The 27,222-nt window shown below is 36.9% G+C and overlaps 1 protein-coding gene across 9 annotated transcripts in view; it reads right to left on the reverse strand.

Moving 5' to 3' along the window:
• Window positions 1–27,222, reverse strand: part of MYCBP2 (MYC binding protein 2) — a 283,512-nt gene that overhangs the window by 147,358 nt on the left and 108,932 nt on the right. For all 9 annotated transcript variants that reach the window (XM_049647093.1, XM_049647092.1, XM_049647095.1 and 6 more), the window contains 6 exons: window positions 21,930–22,134; window positions 21,191–21,344; window positions 7,738–7,910; window positions 6,664–6,789; window positions 6,450–6,577; window positions 775–866 (listed from right to left, as the gene is read on the reverse strand). In XM_049647093.1, the coding sequence (XP_049503050.1) occupies window positions 775–866; window positions 6,450–6,577; window positions 6,664–6,789; window positions 7,738–7,910; window positions 21,191–21,344; window positions 21,930–22,134 (878 nt within the window). The remainder of the gene's footprint in view (window positions 1–774; window positions 867–6,449; window positions 6,578–6,663; window positions 6,790–7,737; window positions 7,911–21,190; window positions 21,345–21,929; window positions 22,135–27,222) is intronic.

Raw genomic sequence — 27,222 nt, forward strand, 5'->3', positions numbered from 1 at the left:
TGTTCTCAAAGTATGTATCTGTTAAAAGCAGACTCAATGCCTTACTACCATTTTCAGAAATCACATTTTCACTAGCAAAAAGCTCACATATGACACACAGGTTTTAACGTAACTATCACTGGGAAGAAGTATACTATTGTTATTTTGAAGTTCAATTTATTCTCTTTCGCACCATAATATTCCCTGATTCAAATCACTAACTTGTCATAACATAGTGTTGGAGATATTCCGTGGGATTATACAGAGAGGACTGATAAAATCTAAGTCTCTTCTTACTTAATGAAGCTTTATAAATAAACATCTGGATTCTGGTAACCTCCTAAGAGGTTTCAGTAAAAGTTGGCCACCACCCCAAGCATGTTACAAACAAGCACATACTATGGGCATGGTGTTAGGGCGCACAGGTGATTGGACTTCCGGCCTTCTCCATTTGATACTATACACATGCTCCAGGTAGTAAATAATTGTATCACATCACTGGAAAGCTAGCACAGTAGCTGTTCTCTAAGGGATGCATGAAAGCAAAGGTATATAAAATATATGTATAGTTTCATCCAATCTTCAATGGAGAAATAATTTATAAAATACAAATAGGGAAAATACTGTTAGTTTCAATGCAACTCTGTTAAATGCAACACTTATACACAATTTAATATCTCAAGCATCTTATCACGGATTATTTAAAACATCCTTTTCATGTTTGTTTCTTCACTTACAATGAATTTTTCATATTAAGTATGCAAGGATGATGCTGAGTAATTGGGAAATCATTACCTGGCAGCACAGTCATAAGCCAACACATCAGTCTCTGCAAGAAGGTCTCCGTCGGTTTCATGATCTCCTCCATCAGGACCCAACTCGAACAGCTGGGGAAAGGAGAAAAAACACATCGTTTCTAGTCTGTCATTCAATCATGCAAACCTGCTGAATAATATGTTTATAATTTTGTGCGTTTCCAAAAATGTGCTGGACACTGCAGAATGTAAAAATCAGAATGCATGCTTTTCTTTTTGAGTTTTACTGATTTATTTTGAGAGAGTGAGAGAGCATGGGGGAGGGGCAGAGAGAGAAGGAGAGAGAAAATCCCAAGCAGGTTCCGTGCTGTCAGCACAGAGCTCAACATGGAGATCGATCCCATAACTGTGAGATCATTACCTCAGCTGAAATCAAGAGTTGGATGCTTAACCGACTGAGACACCCAGGTGGCCCAGAATGCCTGCTTTTTTAATGTTGAATACACAAACCTACACATTTAAATTTAGAAACTCATGGCCTATATTAATTTCAGTTTATTTATATATTCATCTATTTATAGTAAATGCTCCAAGTTCTTCTGTACCAAATATAAATAAACATCTGAAGGAGGTGAAAGAATTCAACCAATGCATTGTATCTAAGTGAGCTTCCAAGGAGGAAGAATTTTGCTTCAACACATATAAGCTGTGAGATATGGGACCTGGTTTCCTCATGCATAAAAGGAAAATGGACACTAACAGTGCCTACTTCATAGTAATTGTGAGAATTACATGAAATAATACTCATGGCGCATTTAGAAAAATATGCAGCAAAAAGGCTAGAAAAATTTTAGCTATGGAGAGAGAGAGGAACAATAGAAGATAAGGATCCTTAAAATAGTTCAAAGTAATATGGCACAGGAATCGGAGAGATGAAGAGAATGAAATAAAATGGGTATAAAACAAGGGGAGGAGGACCAGAAAGTCTGAGGAAAGGATAAGAGAGAAGATATCAAAGATGAAAAGTTATGAAATTAAGTGAAAATAAAGGAGAATTATTAGGAAGAGATCTTTTTTCTTCAAAAATGGACCAACACATATAAAAAAAAACCCTCATTTCTCTGGAGAATTATATAGCAGGTAAACTACAAAAACACTAAGGAGGAAGAGAAGGGAGCATTAAAACTTACTGGATAATTACTATGCTAGATGTCTCATTTTATCAATTATATGCTAATAATTTGAAAATCTGTCTCCAGTTCAGATCTTGTTCTCAACAGCCACTGCATTCCTCTCCTACAGCTGGACCTCACTAGTTCTAAAATGAGTCACTCCCTTTCTCCCATGCCTTCCCCGTTCTGATTATCACTCACCTACTCACTCAGATAAAAAATCTGGAATAATCCTTTTTTCCATATCTTTCTGCCATCACTACATCTATTCTATTGCTGGTACCATAGCTTGTCAGTTCACACATGCTCACTGTTACTAGCTAGAACTCAACAGTCTTCTTATCTCCATTCTCTCCTTGCTCTGGCCCATTTCCACAAGGGTTCCATAAACCACAAGCATTCTGTTTCTTTTTTAATGACCGTTAGTACTCTGTAAAATGAATATTTGATTAGAATATTTCTGTAATCTAAAATTTTTCAGTGGTTTCTCATTCCCTGCTTTGTATGTAGCATAATATAAAGGTCCTTAATGATTTCCCCCTTATGTTCGACAAATATTTCTCAACACATACTGTGTAGTGTCCTAGGAACAGCCAAGGCCACACAGGTGAGAACAATGCAAACAAAAAAATGGGGTAACTGGAAGTTAAATTTGTGGTAAGGGAGTGGATTGTTTTAAATAGGCTCACCAGAGAATCAAGACCTGAATATAATGAGGAAGTGATTGATCCACGTAGGTACTAAAGAGTTGCAGTCAGCAGAAGTAGCCAGTGTAAAGGTCCTGAGGTTTTACTATGCCTGGCACGTCTGAGGAACAACAGCAGGCCACTGTGGCTGGATTAGAGCGAGACAGCTAGTATAATATAAGGTCAGAGTGATAATGGCAGGCAGTTCTATGGTGCTTTGTGGGCCCTCCTAAGGCCCGTAGCTTTTAATCTAATCCTAGAAGACACTGCAGGAATCCCAACAGAAGGAGTAGCATACTCTGGTGGACATTTTAAGAAAATCACTGCTGTACTGAAAACAGAATAAAGGGAGCAAGGACAGAAGCAGGATACAAGTTGGGAGGTTACTGTAATAATCTAGGTGAGAATGGCTATGGTTTGGACTGATTTGATATTAGGAACAGTTTTTAGAAGTGGTTAAATCCTGGCTTTATTTTCAAAGTTCAGCCAACAGTGTTTGCAGCCGAAGGGGATGTGGGGTGTGAAAGAGAGAAGGCAAGGATGATTCCAAGATTTCTGGCCCCAGCAGGTAGAGGAATAAAGTTAGCTCTACCCTAAGTCAGTTAATTGGGATGGGGAAAACATCAGAACAACAGGTTTATTAGAGAGATCACCAGAAGCCTAGTGTTGAATATGTTATATCTGAAACGCCTATTAGCTATCCAACTGGAGATGTGAAGTAGGAGCTGTATCTATGACTTTGGAGGTTAATAAATTGAAAGTAATCAGAGGAAAAATACTTAAAAAGCCATAAGCCTGGATCATTTTAGGGATGAGCAGACTTTAAAAAGTGTCCAAGACTGAGTTCTGGCACTCCAACACTCAGAGGTCAGGAAGATGATGAGTAACCAGGCTGGGACTCAGAAGAACAGTCAGTGAGACGGGACAAAAATCAAGTGTGGGGCCTTAGGAGCCAACTGAAGACAGTATTTTAAAGAAGGGTTTAATTGGATTAAATTATGTCCACTGGTTAAGGAAGATGAGGAGTTAGAATTGACCACTGGCTTTAGCAATCAGAAGCCACTCACATCCTTGACAAGAGCAGTTTCGGTGGAGTGGGTGGGGCAAAAACGTGATTAGAGTGGATTCAAGAAGGAAAGGGAAGAGAAAGAATGGAAACACAAAGCATGTCAGTAAGAATATGTACAGAGTCCAGCTAGGTGGCTAGTCCAAGACAAGTACCTTTGCCCAGAGTAGTTAGTGGTGGAAGACTCTTCTAGCAGCAGGAAGGAGGTAAAGGAGGATCCAACAAGAAAGATGTCTAGGTTTCTGACTTAGGGTAACAAGCATATTGTGGATGGTACTATTTAAGAAAGGGACTACTGGAAGAAAGCCAGGTCCTGGGGAAAGAGCATGAATTCAGTTGAGATATAAAGACTAACAACTGTCATGCCTTTAAAGCACTTACATGGAAATGGGTCAAAGAAGAAGTCTGAGCTGGAGATCTAAATTTGGACATCATGGTATGCTGACAGCTATTTAAACTTCAGGCTTAGAAGAGAATGTCTAGGAGAAAATATAAAGTGTAGAAATAGGGCCCTAGGGCTGGGCTTAGAAGAAATCCAACATTTAGTGTCCAGGTAGAAGAGGACAAACCTACAAAAAAGACAGAAGAAACAACCAGAGATATGAAAACAAAACAAAACAAAACAAAAAAATAAAGAGGCTTACTGCTAGAAAAAAAAATGTATACTTTGGAGAGGTGAGTGGAGGAATAAAAAAAGACTTCCGTTGGAAAACCTTAGTTTACTCACTAATAACTGAATTACAAAGGCAAGTTCACATCCAGCGTACTGGAGGAATAAGGGAGGATTTGAGACTTAGAAAAAAAAAAATTACATCCACTATAAAGACAGGATTATGGAAGGCCTATATACTTCTGTACCACAACTACTGGAGACAGGGGTCAGTATGGTGTTCAATATCATCAAAACAAAACAAAAAACTTTTCAGGGCCAGAAAAAAAATATCTTCTTGATAAACTTACTAGACAGTGCCAACTAGCATTATGTAACTCACTGAGTTTGCTTCTCAATCTTAACTTTGAATCAAGACATCTTAAAATAACCCTTTCAAAGAAGTTGCTCTGAAATAAGCCAAAAACTAAAACTACTGTCCTTCCTCCCCTTTTTCCTCCCTTCCTTCTTCCCCTCCCCTCCCCTCCCTCTCCCCTTCCTTTGTATATATGTATGAATGTATGTATGTATGTGTGTATCTATCTATCTATCTATCTATCTATGCCATAGGTATCCTTAATCATTACTCCATCCCTATCCCTAGGGACTTCTAATTCTTACTTCCTTAATCTCTATATTACCTGTGTTTCTTTACCACATGTATTACAATCATAGCCAGAAAAAAGCAAATGTTTTTAAGTCTGTCAGCTCTGGGTGGGTCTCTATGGGAAGTGTCCTCAAAAACCATCATTTTAAGGGAGTTTTAACAATATAATTTTTAGATATTAAAACAATTTTTTTTAATGTTTACTCGTTTTTTGAGACAGAGAAAGACAAGAGTATGAGCAGGGGAGGGGCAGAGAGAGGGAGACAAAGAATCTGAAGCAGGCTCCAGGCTCTGAGCTGTTAGCACAGAGCCTGATGCGGGGCTTGAACTCACGAACTGTGAGATCATGACCTGAATTTTTAGATATTATTGAGAGAACTAAGAATTTATCTCCTGAACAGATGGCATTTAATTGAGAATTTTTAATGAAGCCTGCTATTGAAATTAAGGCAGTAACTATAGTTTTACTTTAAAGGCAAAATCAGATTGGGGCACCTGGGTGGCTCAGTTGGTTAAGCAGCCAATTTAGGTTCAGGTCATGATCTCCCAGTCTGTGAGTTCTAGCCCCGTGTTGGGCTCTGTGCTGACAGCTCACAGCCTGGAGCCTGCTTCAGATTCTGTGTCTCCCTCTCTCTCTGCTCCTTCCCCTGCTCACACTCTGTCACTCTCTCAAAAAAATAAATAAACATGGGGGAAAAAAAGGCAAAATCAGATTAATTTGAGAAGTAGAACATTCAAGCTGTTAGTGAATTTTCAAAGAGTGAGCACATCCTTTGCTTGCAGTAACTGCAGGTCTTTTCTGAGATGAACAGGTAAAGTAAACTTAGGACTTTTGATTATTTTTATGTTATCTACCTGATGAATTCCATACCCCATATTCCATCTCTCACTTCATTCCTGGTCCCCACTCTTAGGGTGATCATGTCTGTTTACATAGTATTTGGCATCAAAAATGCTAACTTTTTAAAAAGTTTCTTTATTTGAGAGAGTGAGCATACACATGAGCGGGGGGGAGGGGCAGAGAGAGGGAGAGAAAGAATCCCAAGCAGTTTCCACGGTCAGTATGGAGCCCATTGCGGGGCTTGATCTCACAAGCCAGGAGATCATGACCTGAGCCGACATCAAGAGGTGGATGCTTACCTATTGAGCCACCCAGACCCCCTAATGACTTTTAAGGCTACATCAAAATGTCCCTGAATCAAAACAGCTGTGCCCTCGTCATTAAAGTGGCTACAAAAATGGAGGCATATCAAAAGGTACTGCTGTTCCTAGACCACTAGGAAGTTCAGCACAAAGGATTGAGATTGACTATTATAGTCTTTTTCAGCCTAAAATTATTATAAAATCATTTTCCATCATTTCCTCACTTCTTGACTTTTGCTCTTCTAATGAGTCAATGATTTAGTATTATTATATTAGATTTTAGCAATGTTTCCTCAAGTCCTTTTTTATATATATTACATATATATATAATAATAAGCTAAGTCAAAACCAACATCTTCAAAAAAGGGCAACAGTGTCAAAAAACTGCTTACCTTAATTTTCGCAGTATATTCTCCTCTACCTCCAAACAGACCAAGGCCACCAAGTAAAATATCAGTGTCAGCACTAAAACGTATAGCTTCTACTGAATGGGCAGAGTAACCCCAGCCCCCTCCATGACCTAAAGGACACAAATAAATAATTTATGTTTTAAGATATTTATATTTCACTTATAAAACAATATTTCCTAAAGATAAATATACATACTTTCAAACCTGTTCACTACACTATAATCTTCTTTGGAATAAACCTTCATTACTGCTTGAGTCTCCTCCTCTGTACTTGCAACACCCATTTTTAAATCCTGCATAGCTGCTAAGGTATCAAGGCAACCTAAAAACAAACAAACAAAAATTCAACTCTTTGAAATTAAAATTTCCTATTATATTGATGACAGGAGATGATGTAGGGAATAAATTAAAATAGTTAACTCTGAGTGTGCTCAGTAAATGTATTCCAAAATTTAAACAATGTTTCATGAGAGAACACCTATAACCATAAGAATTCTCCACTGCTTAGGTAACTGTCATATTTAAACACATTCTATACGTCACTGTTTTGCAAAAAACTGCATCTTTAGTTTTGGATGTTTATAATGATTTACCAGATGAAATTTGAGAAAAAAGAAGCAAGGAATTATATGTGTGCTCTAGTAATTATACTTAGGAATATGACTTCACAACTGCTAGGTTTAGATAAACATAAATAAGTCTTTTTAAGGATCTTTTTAAAAAACAACAAAATAAGTAGTTATGTGGATTGGTACAAAATTTCCACCAACAGAATATCTATATAAACTGAAAAAATGCTGTATTTCAAATTAATTAAATAGAAGTAAAGAGAAACTGTTATGTAAAAAAAAAGAAAGAATATGTATAAAATTTATAATTATATGAATATGTATTTTATAGGATGTCATTTAAAATAATGTATATAAATTAAGTATTATCATTATATATTTGAATATTCTATCTGTATCTCTAAAGTTAATATATTTAACCTAAACAAAGATATTATTTAAAATACCTATTAGGAAAATTATCTTCCGAGATGCTTTATACTTGGACATACACAAACTATGTTGGTTAAAATCTGATGTATTGTTCTTTGTTGGATAAACAAACCTCTTAAAGTTAGGGGGTTTAACTTACATTGCACCTAGTATTTTGTTGTTCAACACACATGAAAAAATGACATACAAATCTAAATATTCTCAAAAAAAAAAAATTCTCAGCACACTGCATGAATGAAAATTAACTGGTCATCAAAGAGCAACCCTACCTAGAATGTGCAAAGCTGCATGAGATCGGGTGGTGAGAGCCCTTGATCCTGTTGGTAAGGCAAGTTCAGGACTTAGAATACTACATCTGGACTGCATATCTGCTGCAGAGGGAAGTCTGGCATCAGCAACCACTGCATTGTAACACCACAGCTCTCTGGTATTTGGTCGAAACCTTCAAGAAAGAATAATTATAGCACTTCAACATACAGTTTCATTAAAAAAAAATTTCTAAAGTAGAATTGATGATACAAAGGGATTACATACAGTCAGCTTAAAGAGGATAAAATGTAGCTCATTATTTTCTTTCTCTGAGCTAAGTATATAAATAAAATTATTTATGTCACTGTAAGTGGAATAATTTGAATGAAACAGTAACACGGGCTATGATTTTTTTTTATGAGTACAGGAGCAATAGTACACATGGTGCACACATATATAAAGCCTTGTGCAACAAAAAGTCTACAGATGAAGTCTAAAGACAAAGGGCAATTTGAAAGAAAATATGTGAAACACACGAGACAAAAGAACAGTATTCACAATGTATAAGAGCTCCTGCAAGACAAAAAGAGGTATCAATCTAATATCAAAAGTGGACAAAAGACTTGGAATGCTGTTTCCACAAATGAAACACAAATAAAGTGTAAGGAGGTGTTCAACCTTACTAATAAACAGTAAACCATAAGGGACCCACAATACCCCCCACCATTATCTCATTTCTCTTATCTCTTCCATAAAAAAATTCTCAAAAAACTGCCTCCATTTCTTTGCCAATTTTTTGCTATGAGTTCTTTTTGGAAAAGTTGTTTTAATCAACTACAGAGTACATACAAAAGAATAGTAACAAAACATTTTCAAGATAAGGTATGAAGAATAATACCATAATGTGCACCAGTAAAAAGAACATTACTACTATCTTTTAACTGCCCTGGATCCCCCTCCCTACTTAATTTCTTTCCTTTTCTTTCAAAGGTAGCAATTACTTTGAAGTTTAAAAGTTTATCATTCTCTTCTTACGTTTATGATTTTTCATATGTTATATCAAAATTGTGTATTATTTAAGTTTCATGTTTTGAATTGTTTATGAACAGGATACACACTTTATGTGTTTTTCTGTGGCTTGCTTTCTTCAAACAATAGAATATGCTTACAACGTATTTATACAATGATGTATAACTGCAAGCTCATTCATTCTCATTGTTATAGAGTATTAATAGCTCATGTGACTATATTACAACTATTTGTCCATTCTACTAATGATGGCAAAAAAATGAAAACCACTCAATTTTTCCATTACAAAAAAATGCTGCTGTGGATAATTTTATAAGTTTCCCTAAAGCATTAATACAAGAGTAAATGGGAAGGAAGAACAAAATTCTCATTTTTTCCACAACTGGTATTCCTATACAGAATACCCAGGTTCTTTTGAAAATCTGATTTATGTCAGATACAGCTAACAATCAGGTTCATTTATTAAGGATGGTTTTGTCAATCAATGGTGCTTGATGATCTAAATTTACTAAATACAAAAGACAATCTTGAAGAGATATTTACACACTCACAATCATAGCAGTATTATCCACAAGAGCCAAAAGGTGCAAGCAACTGAAGCATCCATGGATGGATAGTGGATAAATAAAATGTGGTAGAAACATACAATGTAATGTTATTCCAGCCTTAAACAATTGTGTCACAGGCTATAATGCGAATGAATCTTGAGAACGTGATGCTAGAAATAAGCTAGTCACAAAAAAGACAAATACTGTATGATTCCACTTATATATCAAAACTGGTCAAATTCACTGAAAGTAGAATGATGGCTGCTACAGGCTAGAGGGACAGAGTAATAGGGAACCGTTCTTTGGGTACAGAGTTTCAGTTTTGCAAGGTAAAAACATTCTGGAGATCTACTGTAGAGCAATGTGAATATACCTAACACTGCTGAATTGTACAACTAGAAATGGTTAAATTTTTTTTTTTACCATAATTAAAAATAATTATTAAAAAATCTTTATCTTAAACTTAAAAATAATACTTGGCACAGAACAAATTCTATGAAAGTACCTGCTATAATTAGTAGCATTAATATAATTGTACTATTAAGTTTTAATTTAATCTATTTAATTAGTTTTTGTGTGTGTGTGTGATTATTTCTCTAGTTGCTTTTAAGATTTTTATCTTAGTCTTAGTGTTCTATAATTTCACTACAATTTCTCTTGATTGTAGATAATGGAAACACATAATTTCTAATATCTGTGAATTTATTTTTTTATTTTTTAAGTTTTATTTATTTATTTTGAGAGAGACAGAGACAGCATGAGTTGGGGAGGGGGAGACCACGAGGGAGAGAGAAATCCCAAGCAGGCTGCATGCTGTCAGCACAGAGCCAGATGCTGGGCTTTAACTCATGAACTGTGAGATCAGGACCTGAGCTGAAACCAAGAGTCGGACGCTTAGCCAACTGAGCCACTCAGGCGTCCCAGATATCTGCAAATTTAAATCTTTTTTTGGTTCTGGAAAATTATTAGGCATTATCTCTTCAAATGTTTTTCTCCTTTATTTTCTCTAATTTCTAATATTTTCTTCTTGGATGTGTACTAGATCTTCTCACTATATTCTTCAAATCTCTTTCACATTTTTTTATTAAAAAAATTTTTTTTTTAATGTTTATTTATTTTTGAGAGAGGGAGAGAGAGACAGAATGCCAGCTGTCAGCACAGACATTTATTGAACTCACGGACATGGACTTGAACTCACGGACTGCAAGATCATGACCTGAGCTGAAGTCAGACGCTTAACCGACTGAATCACCCAGGCGCTCCCACTTTTTTTATATTCTTGTCTCTGTGGCATTTTGTGTAATTCCCTTTCATTTGTTCAAATCTGATCCACTCATGCATTTGTGTAAAAAACTATTCTTCATGTATAAAAGTTTTGGTTGGTTGTTTTTCAAATATGCTTCATCATCTTGAGTCTTACGAGTTTTCTTTTGTTATTCAATTCCATCTTTTATTTTTTAAACATTTCATATATACTTTATATTATTTCTGATAATTCCAAGATCTCATTGCTTGCCTCTTGCTGAATTTCATTACAAGTGATACTACTTGTATGTTAAGCAATCTTTGACTTGGTGTTCATACTTGATGGAATGTTAATTCATTAAAACCTATGGTACCATGCTGGTACCAAAGCATGGAGGATTTACACTGGCCTTGTGCTGGAGACAGAGGGGTATTACCTATTTGATCCAACTTCAGCATCATTCTAAGGCCAGATGCTTAACAGAATTTTCAGGATCAGTTCCCATCTCCCTCACCTTGTAGCTGGCACAATGTTTGTTTTCCAAACTGCAGCACTGCTTATCAGCAGTTGCCCTCAGCAAAATCCTGTGTTTACAGTGCTGACTGCTTACTTCTCAAGGGTCACCTCATGAGGTATGATTTTTATTTTTATGCTGGTTTTCTTTCTTTGAGGTGGGGGTGGGAGAGAGGGGCACTATATTAGTGATATCTTAGCTGAGTGCCAAGAAATGTATAAAATTTAAACTTGGGGTGCCTGGGGGGCTCAGTGAGTTAAGCGACTGACTTCAGCTTGGGTCATGATCTCACGGTTTGTGAGTTCGAGCCCCACATCGGGCTCTGTGCTGACAGCTCAGAGCCTGGAGCCTGCTTCTGATTCTGTGTCTCCCTCTCTCTCTGCCCCTCCCTGACCCATGCTCTGTCTCTCTCTGTCTCAGAAATAAATAAACATAAAAAAATTTTTTTTAATTTAAACTTTTTTTTTTTAGTTCATCAAATTGCCAAAAGTGGAAATCCCCACTCTTCAAACCATACCAATCTAGTTTGCACATCTAACACCTGCATGAAATTATTCTCAAAGTTGTAAATAACTTCTACGTAGCTAAACCTAATGGAATTTTTTGTCATCTACTTAGTCAAGCCCTCAGCATATTCAACATCATTAAATGCTCCTCTTTATGATCCATCCCCTTCTCACTTCCATGTCAGCACACCCTTTTGGCTTTTTCTAATAGTTCACTGGCTGCTCTTTCTAGTCTCCTGACTAGTTCCTCTCTCCCCTAACTTAAAATGTTTTAAGTTTAGGACTCTCCTCAACCTACATTCTCTGCCTAGGTGCTCTCGATCAAAAACACCCCTTTAGATATACCTATAAACTAAAAATTCTGGAATTTACATTCCCAGTCCAAACCAGTCCTTTGTGCCTGGCTCACTTCTCTAACTGCCTACTTAACATGTCAAAAACGGAAATCTTGACAAAATCTGTTCCTTTCTCTGCCTCTCCTGGCTCAGTTAATGCCACCAATGTCTATTCAAATGCCAAAATCAGAACTTTGGGAATCATCCTTGACCACTTTCTTTCCTTAAATGGCCACTGCCCCCACCCCCACCACTCCCCCCCACAACCCCACCCCCAAATCAACGAAGTTCTATTGGCTCTATTCCAAACTATGTGCTACTGCCTGCTCCTCCCATCTTCCCCACCACAACCCTAAGTTTCATGCCATCCTCTCTCCCTTGCACTGCTGCAGTAACCTCCTGTATCTGTGCCTGCTCCTTCCCATCTATTTTCCACACAGTAAGTATAATCTCTTACTGTCGCTTCCCAACTCAACATCCTATAAAAACTTCCTATTGGAAGAAAACTCAAATTTCTTAATCTACCCTACAAAGTCCTGCATGTCCTAGCCCTGCCTACTCCTTTGAATTTATTTTGTGCCACTCACTCACTATGCTTTAACCACACTGGCTTTTTTCAAGTTCCTAAAACACAGCCAAGCTCTTGCTGGTACCAAAGCATTTGGGTCTACTAAGCTCTCCCTGCTCAGAAAACTTTTCCTAACTCTTCAAATGCCTGGTTCTTTTTATATTTTAAGGTCTTAACTTATACTATCTCCACTGAATGGAATATAGGTCACTGCTGTTAACCTCAATCATAGCGCCCTCTTGTTCCTTAATAATGCTGAGCAAGCTCTGTAAAGTATATTAGATAATCATTTTGTATAGTCTTTATCTCTGTTAAAAAAAAAAAAGACGACTTCCCTAAGAGCAAGGACATTGTCTATCTCATATCATATAGTATGTATTTAAATATTAACAGAATAAAATTAAAATAGCAAAAATTGAAAATAATAGTGCAGTATTAGCATACAGTATTAATATTAGTATTTAATATTATTAAATGATAATAACTGTATAGTGATGCAGATAGTATGGGAAAATATGGACTCTCACATGCAGTTGGTGAAGAGAGCATTAAGGGAGAAAAGGGCAGGTATATATGACAATTCTGACTATCTTCTGACTCAGCAATTCCACTTCTTGAAAGCCACCTCATAGAAATACACTCCCATGAGTATAAAACTCTGTGCTTATATACATGTGTGTGTTTGTGTGTTCACTGGGGCATTATACATAATACTGAAACATTACAAAATAATCTAAAAATTTTGTTCATTAATAGGGAAATAGATAAGTATATTTTGGTATATCCAGACTACAGGATTCTATACAGTTTTAATAAAAAAGCAGTTCTTAGAATAGTGACTTGGAAAGACCTAGAAATTGTTGTTTAGCAAAAAACCTAACTTTTAAAATGAATATATTCTTATTTGTATTTTAAAAATACATGCATTTAAAAAGGTGTCAAACTGGGGCTCCGGGGTGGCTCAGTAAGTTGAGCTTCCGACTTCGACTCAGGTCATGATCTCACCTGTGAGTTCAAGCCCCACATCGGGCTCTGTGCTGACAGTTCAGAGCCTGGAGCCTGCGTCAGAGTCTGTGTCTCCCTCTCTCTCTGCCCATCCCCTACTCACACTGTATGTGTGTGTGTGTGTGTGTGTGTGTGTGTGTGTGTGTCTCTCTCTCTCTCTCTCTCTCTCTCTCAACAAATGAATAAAGGCTTGCACCATGCAAACGCCCAATGTTGTGCTTCTGCGGATCCATCCCTCCAAGGGGCCTGCCTCCCTCCAGGTGCTGCAGTGCCCCTCCCGCAGGGGACCACCTACTGCAAAGCAAGCTAAGCCTGCCCCTCCTGCCCCTGTGTACCTTGCAGATCCACCCCGTCTAATATGCCCTTGGCCAGATCCCATCTCAGCAGCACTACAAACCTGGCAGTGTGTAAGCAGACCAGACAGAGGCCACACCACTCCACAGTGAGTCCTGCCCCTGGAAGAGGGGAAGATAAGGTACACACCAGTCTGACTGTGGCCCCAGTGGTGGGCTGGGGACAGACATCTAGTCTGACTGCAGCCCCGCCCACCAACACAAGTTACTCCAGACAGCACAGGGGAAGTGCCTTGCAGTTCTGCGCCACTCCAGGGACTATCCAAAATGACGAAACGGAAGAATTCTCCTCAAAAGAGACTCCAGGAATTAGCGACAGCTAACGAATTGACCAAAACTGATTTAAGCAATATAACGGAACAAGAATTTAAAATAATAGTCATAAAATTAATCACTGTGTTTGAAAAAAGCATACAGGACAGCAGAGAATCTATTGCTACAGAGATCAAGGGACTAAAAATAGTCATGAGGAACTAAAAAATGCTATAAATGAGGTGCAAAAATAAAATGGAGGCGGCCATAGCACGGATTGAAGAGGCAGAGGAGAGAATAAGTGAATTAGAAGACAAAATTATGGAAAATGAGGAAGCTGACAAAAAGAGAGATAAAAAATATCCAGGAGTATGAGGGGAGAATTAGAGAACTAAGTGATGCAATCAAATGGAACAATATATGTATCACAGGAATTCTAGAAGAGGAAGAGAAAGAGAGAGGGGCTGAAGGTGTACTTGAACAAATCATAGCTGAGACTTCCCCGATATGGGGAAGGAAACAGGCATTAAAATCAAAGAGGCACAGAGAACTACCTTCAGACGTAACTTGAATCAAACTTCTGCATGACACATCATAGTGAAACTGGCAAAATACAAGGATAAAGAGAGAATTCTGAAAGCAGTTAGGGATAAACAGGCCCTAACTTACAAAGCTAGACACATAAGGGTAGTAGCAGACCTATCTACTGAAACTTGGCAGGCCAGAAAGGAATGGCAAGAAATCTTCAATGTGATGAACAGAAAAAATATGCAGCTGAGAATCCTTTATCCAGCAGGTCTGTCATTCAGATTAGAAGGAGAGATAAAGGTTTTCCCAAACACACAAAAACTGAAGGAATTCATCACCACTAAACCAGTCCTACAAGAGATCCTAAGGGGGATTCTGTGAGTGAAATGTTGCAAGGACCACAAAGAGATATCACTACAAGCATGAAACCTACAGACATCACAATGACTCTAAACCCATATCTTTCAATAACAACAATGAATGTAAATGGACTAAATGCTCCAACCAAAAGACAAATGGTATCAGAATGGATAAGAAAACAAGACCCATCTATTTGCTGTCTACAAGAGACTCATTTTACACTTGAGGACAACTTCAGATTGAAAGTGAGGAGATGGAGAAGTATCTATCATGCTACTGCAAGTCAGAAGAAAGCTGGAATAGCCATACTTACATCAGACAAACTAGACTTTAAAGGTGGTAACAAGAGATGAAGAAGGGCATTATATAATAATTACAGGGTCTATCCATCAGGAGGAGCTAACAATTATAAATATCTATGCACCAAATATGGGAGCCCCCAAATATATAAAACAATCACAAACATAAGCAACCATGTTGATAAGAATGTGGTATTGCAGGGGACCTTAAAAAATCCACTTACAACAATGGATAGATCATCTAGACACAGGATCAATAAAGAAACAAGGGCCCTGAATGATACATTGGATCAGATGGACTTGGCAGATATATTTAGAACTCTGCATCCCAAAGCAACAGAATATATTTTCTTCTCGAGTGCACATGAAACATTCTCCAAGAGAGATCACATACTCGGTCACAAAACAGCCCTTCATAAGCATAAAAGAACTGAGATCATACCATGCACACTTGCAGACCACAATGCTATGAAACTTGAAATCAACCACAGGAAAAAGCCTGGAAAACCTCCAAAAGCATGGAGGTTAAAGAACACCCCACTAAAGAATGAGTGGGTCAACCAGGCAATTAGAGAAGAAATTTAAAAATATATGGAAACAAATGAAGATGAAAATACAACAATCCAAACGCTTTGGGATGTAGCAAAGGCAGTCCTGAGAGGAAAATACATTGCAATCTAGGCCTATCTTAAGAAACGAGAAAAATCCAAAATACAAAATCTAACAGCACACCTAAAGGAAATAGAGCAGAACAGCAAAGACACCCCAAACCCAGCAGAAGAAGAGAAATAATAAAGATCAGAGCAGAAATAATATAGAATCTAAAAAAACTGTAGAGCAGATCAATGAAACTAAGATTGTTTTTTTGAAAAAATAAACAAAATTGATAAACCTGTAGCGAGGCTTCTCAAAAAGAAAAGGGAGATGACCCAAATAGATAAAATCATGAATGAAAATGGAATTATTACAATCAATCCCTCAGAAATACAAGCAATAATCAGGGAGTACTATGAAAAATTATATGCCAACAAACTGGATAGCCAAGAAGAAATGTTCAAATACCTAAGCACCCATACACTTCCGAAACTCAAACAGAAAGAAATAGAAAACTGAACAGACCCATTACCAGCAAAGAAATTGAATCAGTTATCAAAAATCTCTCAACAAATAAGAGTCCAGGACCAGATGGCTTCCCTGGGGAATTCTACCAGACATTTAAAGCAGAGATAATACCTATCCTTCTCAAGCTGTTCCAAAAAATAGAAAGGGAAGGAAAACTTCCAGACTCATTCTATGAAGCCAGCATTACTTTGATTCCCAAACCAGATAGAGACCCAGCAAAAAAAAGAGAACTACAGGGCAATATCCCTGATGAATACGGACGCAAAAATCCTCAACAAGATACTAGCAAATCAAATTCAACAGCATATAAAAAAAATTATTCACCATGATCAAGTGGGATTCATTCCTGGGCTGCAGGGCTGGTTCAACATTCGCAAATCAATCAATGTGATACATCACATTAATAAAAGAAAAGAAAAGAACCGTATGATCCTGTCAATCGATGCAGAAAAAGCATTTGACAAAATTCAGCATCCTTTCTTAATAAATACCCTCGAGAAAGTCGGGATAGAAGGAACATACTTAAACATCATAAAAGCCATTTATGAAAAGCCCACAGCTAATATCATCCTCAATGGGGAAAAACTGAGAGCTTTCCTCCTGAGATCAGGAACATGACAGGGATGTCCACTCTCACTGCTGTTTGCTAACATAGTGTTGGAAGTTCTAGCGTCAGCAATCAGGCAACAAAAGGAAATCAAAGGCATCAAAATTGGCAAAGATGAATTCAAGCTTTCACTTTTTGCAGATGACATGATATTATATATGGAAAACCAACAGACTCCACCAAAAGTCTGCTAGAACTGATACATGAATTCAGCAAAGTCGCAGGATACAGAATTAATTTACAGAAATCAGCTGCATTCTTGTACACTAATAATGAAGGAACAGAAAGACAAAGAAACTGATCCCATTCACAATTGCACCAAGAATCATAAAATACCTAGGAATAAACCTAACCAAAAATGTAAAAGATCCGTATGCTGAAAAGTATAGAAAGCTTATGAAGGAAATTGAAGAAGATATAAAGAAATGGAAAAACATTCCATGCTCATGGGATGGAAGAATAAATATTGTTAAAATGTCAATACTACCCAAAGCTATCTACACATTCAATGCAATCCCAATCAAAATTGCACCAGCATTCTTCTTGAAGCTAGAACAAGCAATCCTAAAATTTATATGGAACCACAAAAGACCCCAAATAGCCAAAATAATTTTGAAGAAGAAGACCAAAGCAGGAGGCATCACAATCCCAGACTTTAGCCTCTACTACAAATCTGTAATCATCAAGACAGCATGGTATTGGCACAAAGACAGACACAAAGACCAGTGGAATAGAATAGAGACTCCAGAATTGGACCCACAAAAGTATGGCCAACTAATCTTTGACAAAGCAGGAAAGAATATCCAATGGAAAGCAGACAGTCTCTTTAACAAATGGTGCTGGGAGAGCTGGACAGCCACATGCAGAAGAATGAAACTAGACCACTTACTTACACCATTCACAAAAATAAACTCAAAATGGATAAAGGACCTGAATTTGAGACAAGAAACCATCAAAACACTAGAGGAGAAAGCAGGAAAAAATCTCTCTGACCTCAGCCGCAGCAATTTCTTACTTGACACATCCCCAAAGGCAAGGGAATTAAAAGCAAAAATGAAGTATTAGGACCTCATGAAGATAAAAAGCTTCTGCACTGCAGAGGAAATAATCAACAAAACTAAAAGGCAACCAATGGAATGGGAAAAGATATCTTTAAATGACATATTGGACAAAGGGCTAGTATCCAAAATCTGTAAAGAACTCACCAAACTCCACACCTGAAAAACAAATAATCCAGTGAAGAAATGGGCAGAACACATGAATAGACACTTCTCTAAAGAAGACATCCAGATGGCCAACAGGCACATGTAAAGATGCTCAATGTCGCTCCTCATCAGGGAAATACAAATCAAAACCACACTCAGATAGCACCTCACACCAGTCAGAGTGGCTAAAATGAACAAATCAGGAGACTTTAGATGTTGGCGAAGATGTGGAGAAACAGGAACCCTCTTGCACTGTTGGTGGAAATGCAAACTGGTGCATCCACTCTGGAAAACAGTGTGGAGGTTCCTCAAAAAATTAAAAATAGATCTACCCTATGACCCAGCAATAGCACTGCTAGGAATTTACCCAAGGGATACAGAAGTGCTGATGCATAGGGGCACTTGTACCCCAATGTTTATAGCAGCAGTTCAACAATAGCCAAATTATGGAAAGAGCCTAAATGTCCATCAACTGATGAATGGATAAAGAAGGTGTGGTTTTTATATACAATGGAATACTACTTGGCAATGAGAAAGAATGAAATATGGCCTTTTGTAGCAACGTGGATGGAACTAGAAAGTGTTATACTAAGTGAAATAAGTCATACAGAGAAAGATAGATACCATATGTTTTCACTCTTACGTGGATCTTGAGAAACTTAACAGAACACCATGGGGGAGGGGAAGGGGACTAAAATAGAGAGGGAGGGAGGCAAAGCATAAGAGACTCTTAAAAACTGAGAATAAACTGAGGGTTGATGGGGGGGTGGGAGGGAGGGGAAAGTGGGTGATGGGCATTGAGGGCACCTGTTGGGATGAGCACTGGGTGTTGTATGGAAACCAATTTGACAATAAATTTTGTATTAAAAAAAATAAATGAACAAACGTTAAAAATTTTTTTAAAAAATGAAAACACATATTCATGTATTAATTGTATATATTTTGAAGTGGGAAATAAAATTGCTATTCTTAACCAACTGAGCCACCCAGGCACCCTAAAATTGCTATTCTTAACATTCATCTGCTTTTTATAGATGTTAAGTTTCTAATTATACAGGAGAAATTCTCTGTTAAGACTACAAAAAGAAGCATTCTGGATGGAAGGAAAGTCAAAGTAAGCTAATACTGAATCTGCAGTATCTATGACAGCTGTAAAATGCAAGTACCGTAGTGAAAAACACAAAGGACATAAAATAGCCAGAAGTCAGGATAATAGAATAAAAACTCTAATCCTGATTACAAGAAAACACCCTCCAGCTGTTTTAGTGAAACACTGGAGGAGTGACTGCTCTTCATCTCTCAATCTTTGTTCTGGAACAAAGGGGTAAATGGTCAAGGACTGTGGAGACATTTGAGATCATCTCTCCCAATGTTATCACCATATGTGAAAAAGGCAAGGTTCAACTGACTGCCTACCACACTTCTGAGTTCTGTTAAGAGTCTAGGAAATGGCTCTAGTTATACTATTAGAATCCAGTTCTGCTATTAACTAATTTAGAGAATGCATTTCTAATTTAGTGAATGTATCCATAAACAAATTCCACCCTGTCAACTTTTATTTTGCCAATGCAAATTTACTTCATTTAAAAATAAAAGATATAAAAGTTATACGTATTCTATAAAGGTTCTAGAAAATAAAACACCCTAGGTCCAAACCAGTGCTTGCTCTTTGGTAACTAAGTCTCTTGTGTATGGACTTGTAATCAGTAAATAACTAATGACTAGTCTATCTTTACACCATGTGCCTTTCTAGCCCCTCCATGCTATCCCACATGACCACTCTAATTTTGGTTCCTAGTATTTCATGTCTCCGTAAGATTTACTATAAGACTACTTACCTGCAGTCTTTCATTATCTAATCTATCCTATGTAATGCTGCCAAGGAGAATGAAAAGCACTACTCAATTCTGGCTTCCAGACCTTCTCACAAAGTGCCCAAGTAAGATAGTTATGCTGGTCAGCAACCTGGGAAGCAATATAATTACTTCACTCTGAATGCAGCCTTAGGAATGACAGCATGGCCTCTTAAGACGTGGCTGGCTGATAGAAATGAAAGCAGGCATGTGCAGAGGAAGGAAGACAGAAAAAGCCTTTTGCCTTTCCTTACTGGTGCTACTTAAACCTTTCAGTTTATCTAATTCCTGTCCACTGATGTTGGCCAAATAAACAATGCAAGGGATTGGGGTGGGGCGGGGGAGGTAAGTCCTGTGATAAGTCACTCTGGTAATGCAGGGAACACCTACTAGTATTCAAACCTAGAGTTGCTGAAAGGGACAACACTTTTCTTTACTCATTATGTATATAAAGCACCATAATAAATTTTAAACAAATACAATATAATTTGAGTCTCTAGTGTATCTGTATCCATTCTCTACATTTTACAGTTTCCAGAGTTTGGTAGCCCTATACATTTCTACATTTCTCTACCAATTTGGGGATTCTGTTATGTGCATTCATAAAGGGCGAGCTTATTTACCTTAATTATTCTGTACTATGTTTGGCACAGTTTCTTCTACATAGTCAGTAATAATTCAATATTTATGAAAAAAGAATGAGCTCTACGCAGTTTAGATATGATTGCTGAAAGACCAAAAATAATAACAGAATTCTTAAAAGTAAAAGTGCTTAATATAATGACAGTGGCAAACAATTCTATAGCACCTACTATGTGCCTCAGCTCTAAATTCTTCATTCCTTCTAACAATCTATGAGGTAGGTACTATTATCATTCCAAATTTATAAATGAGAGAAGTGAAGCACATAGAGTCATGATAACTATTCCAAGTTGACACAGAAAGCAAATTGTGGATGTGGGATAAACTGAGGCAGCCTGGCTGCCTTAATCACTGCACTACACTGTAAAGGTCCCAGGAAGCACAGTTAAATAGGAAAGTACTCATGTATGTAAAATCTGCTTATACATGAGTTTTATATCACCACAAAAGTATAATTTGATCAAAACTTATTCACTACTCTATTTTATAAACAGAGCTTACCTCCAAATGACATCATACACAGGGTCAAGACACACACCGAATCCTTGCAGATCCTCTTGTTCAGAGTCATTAAAAGTTTTACAACTCCCATCCACTTTATTGATCAGAAGACATTTAAATGGAGGAGGTTCTGACATAGAAGCAGGTACCAAGCCTTGAGGAAAGATATTTATACATCTTAAAAATGCATTACCCTTTTATATACCCTCAGCTTAGAAATTAAGTATTACTTATAAGGTAAGTATTATTATTACATCCATTTCACAGGTGAGACAAAACTGAGATTTAAACAGATTAACTAAACATTTTTAAGTAATAGAATTAGGACTAAAACCTCAGGTGGTCTAAATCCACAACACATGCTCTTAAAATCTATATTACCCTATTATATAATTATTTAAGGTATCACAGACACAAGTATAGATTGATACCTACAGATGGAACTTCAAAGTTTGACTTACATAACCTTTCATAAAAATTAATTTTTACCATTTATCTAACCAAAAATTCCTCCTTCCAACACAGGGTTTATCCTACTTCAATTTGGTTCATATTTCCACGACTCCCTAGCTTATAAATACTCTTATAAACACAGACACTTAGAAGCTTCTTTAAAATTTCTTCAAACAGAAAGAAAACAAAAAGCTCTAAGACATATCTAATGATAAGGAAAGATGATGAATCATTTATTATCAATCAAGAAAATGATTTTGGGAAGGACGTTTTTTAGGGATATTACCTATTATGTGTTTACTGGCAAAAATTTCTGATGTAGCAAGTACATGAGAATTAATAAGTGCTTCATCAATTCGTAAGAAAGTCTGATCCCCACTTGCACCTATCCAGGTAGCTTTTCTTCCATATTTTGATCCAATATTAGGCATGGGAGCTGGTTTTGCATTCCAGTATGGCACATCCAAAATTGGTCTGCCAAGTTGTCCTTTCTAAAAAATTAAATAAACCATAATAACAACATTATTGGATAAAAAAATATCTGATTTTTTATAAAATTAAGACAGTAGACAAAAATAGCTCTATGAAAAATTATTCTTTATTTACTGTTAGCACTTTTACTTATTAATGACATTCATGTGAAATTTGGACCCAAATTTATAAAGAAATAAAATAATTTCTATTATTCTTAGAAACTCTGCCCCTAATAAGCCACAAAATGCATTATTAAAAAACAATAATAAAGCTAAATATTTTCCATGCAAGAAATCTCCCTGAAATATTGTCTTTACCTACATTTAAATGGAAAGTACAATACACAACATGTTAAAAAAAATTAGTATTACAAATTGTTCATTTAAAAAATTCACTTTGAAAAAAATCACTGTGATATTGACAGTATACAATGAAAGTCACTATTAAAATCACAGTCTGAAAATATTTGAGTAAAGGCCAAAATAATGAATACTACAACTTGTGAATATAATTTGAAAATTAAGTATGTTCACATGATCATGTGTTAGTAAGTTATTTCACTTATGTTTCAAGATAAACAGCAGAAACAATGTTAAGGAATGGCATCTTAAGTAAATAATTGTTAACTTATTTAAAACTATGGCTGTCCACAGGTACTAAATTAGGTAAGAGTTTAATTTAAAAAATAAGAGGAAGCCTTTCTCCACTAAGCTAGTAGCTATAAAAGAATGCTGATGGTGGATAGGTAAACATTCAACCACCGCAGGCTCAGGAGCTTGCCCTCCCCCCACAAAAACTTCCCTTCCAAAAACCCTCTGGAGGGTGGAAAATGCTGGATCTTGACTTCCAGAGCATCATTGTCTGTAAGTAATGGGAATGAGAAACCATTAGCAAAAAAGCTGAAGAACAAGGGAGTCTGGAGCACTATAAACAGCCTGGTTAATTCTCACTCCAACTATTAGGTTTCTAGTGAGTTCTATCACTCCAACATCATAGCAAGAAACCACAGCCACAAAGTGACTGCAAAAGCAACAGAACTTCAATCCCTGGGCTGAGCCAGGGGAAGGAAAAGTGGCAAGCACAGGAACAGAGAAGCCAAAAAAACCCTGATGTTTATTCTCAGCTTCTTTCAATGTCTGTTCTTATTTTTTGACAAAAAAACACAAAAACAAAAAAAACCACAAAACAAACAAACAAAAAAACCCCATAAGAATGTGAACAGTGAGCAAAATATATCATATTCAAGGACATTATGCTTTCAGAAGAAAAATAATTCTATCTGTCATTAACTACCGAAATAAGTATCTACTCCCTTACTATCAACCAACTAATGTAAAGAAAAGCAGTGCAAAAATACAACGGATGCCTGGACAACCCCAGGCATTCAGAATGTGGCTACACATAAACCATATTTAAATTCATGAAAGTTCACAACTAGAACTTCTAGGGGTAGAGGACAATAATGGTTGTCTGATTTCAAATATTACCATTCACAACCCCCCCTCCCCCACAAAACAATATAAAAACCAATACACAGGGCAAAGAAAACCACACATCACTCAAGCCTTCAGCAGTATTAGGAAATAGCAGATCTGCTGACCTTTAAGTCACCTGTAACCAGAGGAAAAAAACAAATTCCAACCATTTTCTCCACCCACCTGCCACTGCAAGTTGGAGGGGGTGAAGCCTGCAAAAGGGGTGGCTTGAGAAAAAGAGATGAGTACAGAGGACTTGGAAAAAGCACTGGTAAAATCATCTACCCAAAGAGAAAACCTAACCCTTAATGTCAAAACACTAAATGTAGGTTAAGGGCTTGAAGGTTCACAGCACCAGCTACAGGAAAAAGGCTTCAAAGTGTGCAGGGCCACTTCTCACCCATCAGACTGTCACGAATTAAAAGGCATGACAGTGCATTGTGTTGGCAAAGCTGTGGAGAAACAGGTATTCTCATCCATTGCTGGCGAGAATACAAAACAGAAGGGAGTTGTTAATATCTCACAAAACTACACAGGCACTAACCTTCAACCCAGCAACCTTACTTCTAGAAATTTACCTCAAAGATACACCTCTAACAGTATTTATTGTTTTGTTGCAAAATATTGGAAAGCACTTAAATGTCCAAGCATAAGAAACTGACTGAATAAAATATAGTATATATGTACAATGTACTATGCAGAAATAAAAAAAAAGAATAAGAAAGATCTCTATGAACATGGAGTGATTTCCAGGAAATACAGTACAGTAAAAAGGGCAAAGTGCAGAAGAGCATATATAAAATGCTACCTTTTGAAAAATAAAGAAGGGGAAATAATTATAGATACATGTGTTACATACATACGCATACATATATGCACACAAACCTGTATCTATACAACGCAGATGTAGACAGTGTATGTGTGTACTTATTTATTTATTTATCCTACAAGAAACTCAGGAAGGATAAACTGGAAAACAATGAAGTTTATTACTTACAAGCATGAAGTAAAACGGATAGGGGGGAAATGACATTTGACAGAGTATATACTATTTTTGCATAACTTAACTTTTAGAAACATGTCAATGTTCTACATATTCAAAAAATAAAATTACACCTAAGGATATGAGAAGAGGGATCCTAAAACTAAAACAAATTGAAACAGTGCATTGGGCCACAAGCCTCTCTCCTTGGAAGTCTGAGAGCTCAAAGGGGGCATGACATGTCAGGCGTCAGCATTTTAACCTGTGTATTCCCAGGAAGGGCTAGGGGGCCTGTTACCACAGGGAGAAGAAGGAGGCCACTGTGTAACAGTCTTCTGCATCTGCCCCTTTTCTACTACTGCTGACACCCCTCGGGAGCCTCATTCATTGTTTGAGGACGAAGTGATCTCCTCCATGCTGAAAGGTCATCTCTCTTTCTCCCTTAGCCCCTGACATCAGATCTTACTCACTTTACAGAGATGAACCCCTGCCCCAGGACAGGGTGAGACAAATGGATCTGAAAAAGGGCTTGTTTTCAGAAACAAGGGGAAGAAGGGTAATCCTTGGCTGTTGCTGCTCTTCACAAAGAAGCTGTTATTTGTACCTATTCTTATTAATATTAACTATTTTTTAAAATGAAACAAAAAGCAAACTGAAGCAAATGAATCCAATACTATTCCAAAGGAATAACATAATTCCACTGAACTGGGGTAAGAAGAAAAACCCACGTGACTTATAAACACAATACTTGACTTTATACCTTTAGCTTTGGGGAGGGACACAGGTTAAAGGGGGCAGGAGCAAGAGGGACAGAAAATCATGAACTCCTTTCAGTGAGTTTGTGTTTATAGTGGTGAGGGGAAAATCAAATATGAAACTATTTTACCCATATTTTAGGACTGACTGAATGAGAAAGAAATGTATTGATATTGTTAGAAGCCAAAATTCTTACAGTGGAAAAAGGAAACAAAACAAACATGGAATGGGTCAAGGTAAGAAAGACCCCTATAGGGATGGAATGGAATTAGAGGTACTGACTGGTATGGGCTTATGATTTCTAAAATACTTACATGTATAGATATATGTACATATATGTGTACTGGGGATATAAAGACACCCCATAGCAATAAATATACCTAGTGCTCAACTGGGTGTCTAATCCTATTCCCCACTAAAACAAACCTGCATTCTCAGAGAAATGGCTGATTTTAGGCTTACAGGTAAGCCTGAAACATCTTGTTATGCCAGGAAATAAGGAAATGCTCCCAAAAATGAAGGGGCATGTCACAAGAACACAGGAGCCAGCTTGAAGGGACTTGAATTGATGAAATACGAGACAATCGAAGCAACCAAATAATTAAGGACAGTAATGAAAAAAATACAAATACATGCATCTGTATGAAACAAGTAAGATGGGCTCTTGCTTACACTAAAATGCAAAGGGCCAATTGGTAAATGTGATGGTGTGCTGAAATTAGAAAATCATCTTTTTGCAACCATTATAGTAAAGACTGGTCTAGGCAAGAATGGGATGCTAAAGCTAGGGGGAAACTGCATGAAAAGCAGGTACCCTACAACTGTCTTTTTAGTAGGACGCACTTAATTGAATCAACCCATAAATTCCTTATTAATTTCAAGGGAAAAAATACTAATTATGCAGTAGAGAAATTAAACATTTTCCAGGTAATCAAAAATTGCATCACCAATGAAGGGCAGGTGGGTATTTTGTGCCTCCAGATGTGATACCTGAGAAGAACACAACATCACTTACATAGTATTTTTGCTTGGAATGCACAACCTGAAATCTAAACATGAGAAAATAGCAGAGAAACAAAAATGAGGCTCATTTTATTAGGAAAAAAAAAAAAAAGTACTATATTCTTCAAAAACATCAATGTCATCATAATAGACAAAGAAGAGGTGTGGGTGTTGTACAGATTAAAGGAGACTAATGAGACATGATAATCAGATGCAATGACTGATCATAGATTAGAGGAGACCAAAAAAAAGTCAAAAAGTAATTACTGGATCAATCAAAAAAATATAAACTGAAGTATTCAAGAGTAAAGGGTCACAATATATGTAAAGTTATTCTTAAAGGATTCAGAAAAAAAAAAGTTTTACACACACACCCACAGAGTGTGTAAGGGACAATAAGAGCATGCATGTAAAAGTTATAAAGCAAATCAAAATGTTACCAATAGATGAATCTGGCTCAAGGGTATATGGGTGTTCTATGTACTACTCTTACTTTTTGCAACCTTTCTGTAGTTTAAAATTATTTCCAAATAAAAGATTCTTTTTTTTTTTTTCTAAGTTTATTTATTTTGAGAGAAAGAGCAAGTGAGAGAGCATGGCAGGGGCAGAGAGAGGGAGAGAAAGAATCCCAAGAAGGTTCCATGCTGACAGCAGAGAGTCCAATGCAGGGCTCAAATTCATGAACCGTGAGATCATGACCTAAGTCAGACACTTAACCGACTGAGCCACCCAGGTGCCTGAAAAGATTTTTTCTTAAAGTTCACATTCACATTTTTGAAAAATCAATAGCTGCAAATTCCAACCCAGAAATTTAGGTTATAGAGTTGTAAACAGTTACCCATGACAGAGATGGTATAGGTTTTATGAGGCTTAAAGTCTTATGAGGCTTT

This window comes from Panthera uncia (assembly GCF_023721935.1).
Source record: "Panthera uncia isolate 11264 chromosome A1 unlocalized genomic scaffold, Puncia_PCG_1.0 HiC_scaffold_16, whole genome shotgun sequence".
NCBI lineage: Eukaryota > Metazoa > Chordata > Mammalia > Carnivora > Felidae > Panthera > Panthera uncia.